General features: G+C 38.1%; 1 protein-coding gene across 1 annotated transcript; it reads right to left on the bottom strand.

Annotated features, from left to right (window-relative positions):
• Positions 1-9: 9 nt before the first annotated feature.
• Positions 10-8,097, bottom strand: LOC116547418 (protocadherin beta-14; the record flags this gene model as incomplete). The annotated part of the gene is made up of 1 exon (XM_032273381.1): positions 10-8,097. A coding segment is annotated over exon 1 (1,314 nt), but the record flags the coding sequence as incomplete, so codon positions are not given.
• Between the last annotated feature and the right edge of the window lie 6 nt (positions 8,098-8,103).

The following is an 8,103-nucleotide window of genomic DNA, read 5'->3' on the forward strand; positions in this document are numbered from 1 at the left end:
TATCTGCACTGTTAGGTTGTATTCCGTTTTCAGCCTTGGAGTCCCCAGGTCAGTGACGGTGATGGTGATGTTGTACTCGGCTTGGCTCTCTCTGTCCAGTGCTTTTTCAGAAACTATCGTGAAAAAGTTCTTGAAGGTCGGTTTCAGGATAAAAGGGAGGTTATCTTGAATAGAGCAAATAATCCTCCCATTGTCCTCAGAGTCTTGGTCTAGGACACTGAAAAGAGCTACTAGGGTCTCTGAGGCATTCTCTGGAATTCTTTTTGTAATCGACGACATGGTCACTTCTGGTGGGTTGTCGTTTATATCCATAACTTTAACTAGAAGGGTGCATTTTTCTGAAAGACCGCCACCATCTGTTGCCTGAATATTTATGGTGTAGGACTGTATTGCTTCAAAATCCAGGGGTGATCTCAAATTAACTTCTCCAGAAATTGGATTGATTTCAAATGTTTTACGAATATCTTCTGATGCATGGAAAAATGTGTAAGATATTTTCCCATAGTTTCCTGCATCCAAATCCTTAGCTGAGATGGTAACAATCCAGGAGCCAATGGGTCTATCCTCAGGGGCCTGCACCTCATAGAGACTCTGAGGAAACTCAGGGGCATTATCATTGATGTCCAAGACGTTAATGAGAACCAAAGTTGTCCCAGACCTGGGTGGGGATCCACCATCCAGTGCTGTGAGTGTTAATCTGAGTTCAGCTTCCTCCTCATAATCTAAAGCTCTATCTAAGACCAGCTCTGGGTATATCTTTCTGTCACCACTGTCTGGAATTTTAATATAGAAGTGAGAATTGGGGCTAATCGTGTAGTTTTGGAGACTGTTGCTTCCGACATCCAAATCTTGAGCACTCTCCAATAGGAATGTAGTTCCAATAGTGGTACTTTCTGATATTTTAATAAGTATCTCATTGTCTAGAAATGTAGGGGAGTGATCATTTATGTCTTTGACATGCAGCTCAACCTGAAAAAACTGCAAAGGGTTTTCCAAAACCACCTGAAAATGTAGCACACAGGGCTCGGTGGAGCCACACAGCTCTTCTCGGTCTAGTTTCTCACTTAGGAGCAAGTCCCCAGTCAGCAAATCAAGGTGCAAATACTTTTTATTATCATCAGACACTACCCGGGCTTCCCGTGAAGACAGCTCCTCCACCTCCAGCCCTAGGTCCCTCGCTAGATTACCCACAAAAGAGCCAATTTCTGTTTCCTCTGCAACAGAGTAGTGTGCAGATTCAGCACCTGCCTGAGACAATCCTAGCAAAACAAAGAATATCAGAACTTGCCTTTTTTGCAGAGCGAGCGCCCCTCTGATCTTCATGGTTCCTTCAGGCAACCTCTTGTGAAAAATTCAAGCTCAGCCCCAATTTTGGAAGCTGAAGCTCTGGTTTTTTAGTAGGAAACCCCTGGAGAGTGTATCCTCCAGCAGCCCTGTAGGCGAATCTCCTTTAATGCCTGTCTTTTCAGTGGGTTGGATGTTTTCTGTTCTCCTGAATAGTGAAGGTCACCGTGCCGGCCTTCGTACTGTTCTCATCTTATCCTGTAGCGCCACCATGCGTCTTTATGTTTTTTTCATTAAAAAGTTTTCCTCTTTGAAAAAGCAATTCATAAATACATCCTGGGTATTCAAAATGAATCCCAGACATCATATTTTTTTTGCCTTTAAATACTTCACTAAGTATTTCTAATAGATAAGACCCTCTAAAAATAGTTGTAATACAGTGTTCACAACTTTAGCAATAATCCCTCGACGTAACTTATACTGCATTGGCTTTCCCAGTTCTCTCCAAATTTTTTTTTGCTATTCATTTGTTTTAATTTGAATCCAGAAAAGGTCCATACGCTGCATTATCACTGTTTTGAATGCTTGACACAAAAGGATCTGTTAAATAGCCTGAAGAAATAAATTTGTATTTAAGTCATTTCTTGAGTAATTACAAATATATTCTCTCCTTCACTCTTGTAAATACTTGTTAAGTCAATTGTAGTTAGTAATGTCATTACTTTTTTCACTTTTATATTTTAAAAATATAAAGAAAGACACGGCTCAAATAAGTTAGAGATGATTCTATTACAGAGCTCACAAGCTAGAAAATTTGGCAGACAAATAACTGAAGTATGTCATAATGTATGCATATATAAAAATAATATAGAAATACCTAGAAAGGACATTTTGTAGCTAGGAGGTTGCATACCTTAGTGGTTAGGAATATGGGATCTGGAACCAAATTGTCAATATTAGAATCCTACTTCTGTCACTCACTATCTATAAACTTGGACAAGTTACAGATACCTTTGTTTCCTCACCTGTAAAATGGGGTAATAATAATATTTGCCTCTTATGATTATTATTGTAGGCATCTAATGAGTTAATGTTTATAAAGTGGCTTGTAAGTGCTGGTTAAGTGTCTGTCAAAAAATAAAATAATTAAGATCTGAGTCAGACTTGGGACATCAGTGAAAGCTTTCCTGAGGTAATGAACAATACAATGTCATCTGAAGGAACTAGCCAGGAGAAGAAGGAATATTTAGATGGACATTTTGAGGAACACAGAGAAGTGAAGTATGCCTTGAACTTTAAAATCCATGGAAGGGGAGAGTCTAAGAATGAAATTAGGGTTAAAAAGCAGGGTGAGAATATGAATCATTATACAGGTCATATCATACATTCTTGCATTTATTCTAAAGGTAATTCAAAAACAAAGAAGGGTTTTAACGTCTTATTAACATGATCACATCTGCATTTAAAAAAATCAGTTTGGCTGCAGCATGGAGAATTAATTTCAGGGGGAATGACTGGGGAATCAAGGAGATCTGATAAGAGATGATGATAGTCTGGCTGGGGGTAATGCCAGTATGGATGGAGAGAAGAGGGATGAGTAGAAAGGTAGTAGGAGATGAAATATTTTCAACTGTTGGTTCATAGGTTACATGGGGAGGAAAAGGGGAAAGATTCAGAGATGATATCCCACCTCTGGACTGAGCAACTGGATGGCTAGGAGTGCCATTCACAAGGTAGGGAATGCTGAAAAAACATGATTGAGGTGGAAAAGATGATGTGTTCGGTTTTGAACATGCTGATATTAAGTGCCTGTAGAGTGTGTGTGTATGTGTGTGTGTGTGTGTGTGTGTGTGTGTGTGTGTGTTTGCATATAACTGAAGCATAGGAAATAAATCTCGGCTGGAGATACGAACTTTGGGATTAATCAGTATATATGTGGTGATTGAAACCATGAAAGCTCTAGGATAACCAAGCAAAAGTATGTAAAATAAGTATAGAAGAGGCTTGGCACAGAAATATGAGAAACATCTTCATTTAGAGGAGACAGGGCAAGAAGTATATTTGAAAAGATAAGGAAGGCTCAGAGTTCAAAATCATGAAATCAAAAGCAAATAGCATTTTAAGGAGATAAGGAAGGTCAACAGCTGAAAATGCTTCAGAAAAGTCAAGAAAAATAAGTATGACAATTATCTATTTGACTTAAAAATATGGTCATTGTGGAGGACTCAGATAGATATCTGACAAAATCTGTTTTCTCTTGCTTCTATAGGAATAGAACTATACCCAGGTACATGGTCATGAAGATAGATTGCCAATCCCAGCCTCCCTTGTAGTTTGGTGTGGCCAAGTCAATTAAGTTCTTACAGATGGATTGTGAGCAGAATTTCTGTCTGCCCCTTCCAGGTCTGGAATAGATATCATCTGGATATGCTTCTTTCTTCTAAGCGAGCTAGAACCCAAATATAGCAGTGACCCAGCTATACCCATGCAGATTATAGTATCGCCATAGGGAATTTTGAAGCAATTACTTGAAAGAAAATTTGGTTGCAGAAGGACTGTAAGATCGAAGCTGCCCTATATACCTAATAATTTTTACATTGCTACTGTCATGTGAAAAACAGAGACGTTTACAAGTCACTGTGTCATTGCATCACATTGTTTCCACGATATAATCTTACTGAACTTGCACAGAAATCTTTGATAACCTTTGCAATAGCAGTTTCAATAGAATGGTTATGAAGAAAATTAGATTTTACTTCGCTGCCAAGTGAGAGGAATGAGGAAGCAAAAATGAGATAGCCCTTTCAACAATTTTTTTTTTTTGAGGCAGGGTCTAGGTCTGTTGTCCAGGCCGGAGTGCAGTGGTGCAATTATGGCTCACTGCTGCCAGGCTCTCAAGAAATTTGTAAAGAATGAATAGGCTGTTAAAGGAATAAGAAATACATTGGTATCTGGAGAAGAATTCAGACTCAGAGGTTATTTTTTAAAACTAGAGAAACTTGAATATATTTAAAATGCCTATGTGTAATGTTCAATAGGGAAGGAGAAAATTACGATACAGAGGAGAGAATGCAATTCCCCTAAAAAGGGTGTTAAAGATGGGATCCAGGCAATGTATGAAGGGATTGGACTTAGACTGGTGGGAGAGACTACAGAAGGTGAAAAGTATAGAGACAGATGCTGTTAAAGCTGTGGAGTAGGGGACAGGAAAATGAATTTCTAGCTGATGGATTTTATTTTCTCAATAAGGTATTAGGCAAGTTCATCTGCTAAAAGGGGGTATGTAAATGGTAGGCTAAGAAGTTTAAAGTAAGATAGGTAGGTTTAAAATAGATGTTTTGGTGAATGGAAAAGAGAGCTCATTCGAAAAATTATAAAAGGAGTTCTTGGTCTCAGAAGCCCAATTAGGTTGGGATATATATGATTATAGTGGCAGTGGTCTTGCTGATTTTGTTAATTTGGTCTTACAGACTGCAGCAGCCCTGGTGTAAGAGAGGAGGAGGACTATATTCATGTGGGCTGGAGTTTCATTAAGTGGTTTTAGTGAAGGAAAACTGAACAAGGAAATTTAGAATATGGGCATGAGAGTGATTGGGAGTGGTAAACCAGGAAATCAGCTGGATAGGAAGGAACTTAGAACAGGAGGGTTTGATAGGTAGTAGCAGCATCATGGAATGGAGCTCCTGATAAGCTCAGAGACAAGAGGTGATAGGAACAGCAGAATGAGAAGGTTATAGGCACAGACAATTGCGCTCTCAGAAGAAGATATTTGAAATTATTATATCATAGAATGGTTTCTAGGTGGGGAAAAAGTACAATATCTAGCCAGGGTGTTAATGACTGAACAACAGGGGTAGAGGTAAAGACCTAGAGACTGAGAGGTCATGTTGTTAATCAGTGGATTCACTGATTAAGTTCTTTATCTTTCTATTTCAAGTTATTTAACATAACTTATTAAATAACTTATTTCAGTAATTTTCAAGTATCTGGTGGCAGAACTTGAAATAGAAAGATAAAGAGAAAAATGTTTTTGTAAGATAAAATGCCCTTATGTCCTTTTTTCCCCCATACTCTTGCCTAATTAAAAAAAAATCTGTTATTTGGTTTTTATTGTAAGGGTTTTCGAGAGAATCCATTCTGTAAGGCTGGGCCATCTCTTGTGTCTCTATTTTCTGTGTCCCTTAACCCCCACTGGATATAAAATTATGTTCTAAGTCACTTACAACCAATAGTTCTTTCATGTAAAATTGGCTGATACAGCTTGATTCCTATGTACTGTTTTAAGTATAACTATAAATGAGGTCTTTGAAGCATAAGAGCAAAATTTGTTTTTAGCAATACATTCTAGGAGCATTGGTTGGTTATATGTATTTGAGCTCCTGGTCACTCCTCATAAGAGCCAGGAAACTCACAGTTCTTTTTATAAAGAGAGGAGTCCTGAGGCTCATATATCTAGAAAAACTGGAAGTAATATGACAAGTACTTGGCCCTTTTCTCCACTGCTGCCCGTGCTAGATTTTCTATCTGAGCATTTGAACTGCTCTTTCCTCCTCCACCAATAGAATTAGGCTGCAGTGAGCCATAATTGCACCACTGCACTCCAGCCTAGGTGACCGAGTGAGACCCTGTCTCTAAAAAATAAACAAAGAAAGAAAAGAGAAAAGAATAGTTACTCAGTTGACATAGTTCAACAGAACTGGTAGTGAAATCTTAGTAAGAAGTGTAAACATTAGGTTGTCTTAGATATGCTAGAAAGGGAGATTACACTTCTTGGTATTATCAACTGACTAATACCCAGTCCCTCTACAATGTCAGGATAAAGTTTTAAAATATCTTCAAGAAGCAGTTGAGGCCAGGTACTCACACCTGTGGTCACAGCACTTTGGGAGGCTGAGGCAGGTGGATTGCTTGAGTTCAAGAGCAGTCTGGACAATATGGTGAAACCCTATCTCCACTAAAAATACAAAAATTAGTGGATGTGGTAGCCTGGGCCTGTATTCCTGGCTATTTGTGAGGCTGAGGTGGCAGGATCACTTGAGCCCTGGAGGCGGAGGTTGCGGTGAGTGGAGATTGCAACACTGCACTCCAGCCTGGGTGACAGAGCAGGAGACTGTCTCAAAAAAAAAAAAAAAAAAAAAAGAGAGAGAGAGAGAAGCAATTGAGTCTATTTTGTAGCATTGAAAGTAGTCATTTTACTCATCCCCATGAATTTCCTCTTTCCCATGCTTGCTCTCTCTCTCACATACACGATTCCTTTGCCTTTATACTCTTACTCATTTTGTTATCCTACATTTTCTCCCACAACATACAGGCTTTATACTTTTTGATAACATTCATGGAAAACCTCCTCCTACTACTATGAAGTCTTTTTCTTACATAGTCATGTCAGATCCTCAAAGGCAAGGTGGTTTAATATGAGACAAAGCTACTCCTCTACAATGGTTTGAAAAAAATTTTTAATTAGAACCTAAAGGACTATTTTTTGATACTCTCGGTGTTCAACATCTGGTATACTTTTACATGCCCCAGAAAAGTGGTTTTCAAACTTTGGGCTACTACCCATTAGTATACCATGAAATAAATTTAGTGGATCATGACCACATTTGAAAATTGAATAGAATGAAATAATACAGGTAACTTCAAATTATGTCACAAAAGACTAAGCATTGTTGACAAACATTTCTTTCTATTAAGCTTGTGTGTTGCCAAATATGTAAAATATTATCTTAATATTGGTTGCAGTAAAAAAAGTTTGAAAAATAGTTTCTGGTATATATACATTAAATTTTATGATAGTAAGGGCAAAAATTTTTTATACATTAACACACAAGTCCACTTTGTGCTATACAAATTATTATTTGGGTACAGGCATCTGCACTCCACTAGATTGCATTAGAGCCTTGTGACATTAATTAAACAATTATAGCTTTATACTCCCAGATTCTGTGAATGGCCACAATCTTAATGTGCTTGCACAATCCTCTCCAGGATGAATGACGAAAGGATACTAAGAAACTGGTCTTCTGACCCTTTCAAATCACATAATAAGAGTTGTATCATAGGATATAGGTTTTCTGGTTTACTTTTGAGAGTAATAACATATTTAAGGTTAATTAAAAACATACTGGATTGAAAAAACACAAATGATGTATCTTAATAGCAATCATTATTTTAAAACTGCAAAAACAAGAAAAATCAAACGAAAAAATGCTGGAAAATTTGAAGGACTTCTAAATTGGTCTATTATTTTACTGTAAGCATACTTGTGTGTGAAGTTCAACTGAAGACAGGAACATGGAAAAATGTGATTTGGTATTGTACTTTAGGGAGGCAAATTAATTACAAATTAAGACCATCTAGGTTAAAGAGTGAATTGCTACCTTTTAAGAACCAGGAATAAAAGTAAATGTTCACATAAAAGCAAAGGGAGAAAGAACAGGAGAAAAACTGCAAGTAAATCAGTACAATTTTAAATACACACAAATTGGGGAAAATAAACATTGGTATAGAAATGCCAAAAAATAAAATACCTATGGAATATAAAAGTCGATTATGGTCACTGAATATTGAACTCAATGCTATTCAGGAAGGTAGGATTTCCCTCTATTTCTTTCCCAGGGCACTGAGGAGAGAAGTTGGGGATAATCGGCTTCAGAAATTTTAACTCATTTGTCCCGGAATCCCCCGACAGACACACCTCGTACCGGTAGCTCTGGGACAGGGTCCCGGTGCCGCTTACGTCCACCAGATGCCCTGGAAAGGGACCCTCGGGCACCGAGGCCGCCCTGCTCCTCCTGCACAGCCGCACCGCCACGAACA

The sequence above is a fragment of the Sapajus apella genome, unplaced genomic scaffold (assembly GCF_009761245.1).
Source record: "Sapajus apella isolate SASKATOON/1434 unplaced genomic scaffold, GSC_monkey_1.0 scaffold3051, whole genome shotgun sequence".
Lineage (NCBI taxonomy): Eukaryota > Metazoa > Chordata > Mammalia > Primates > Cebidae > Sapajus > Sapajus apella.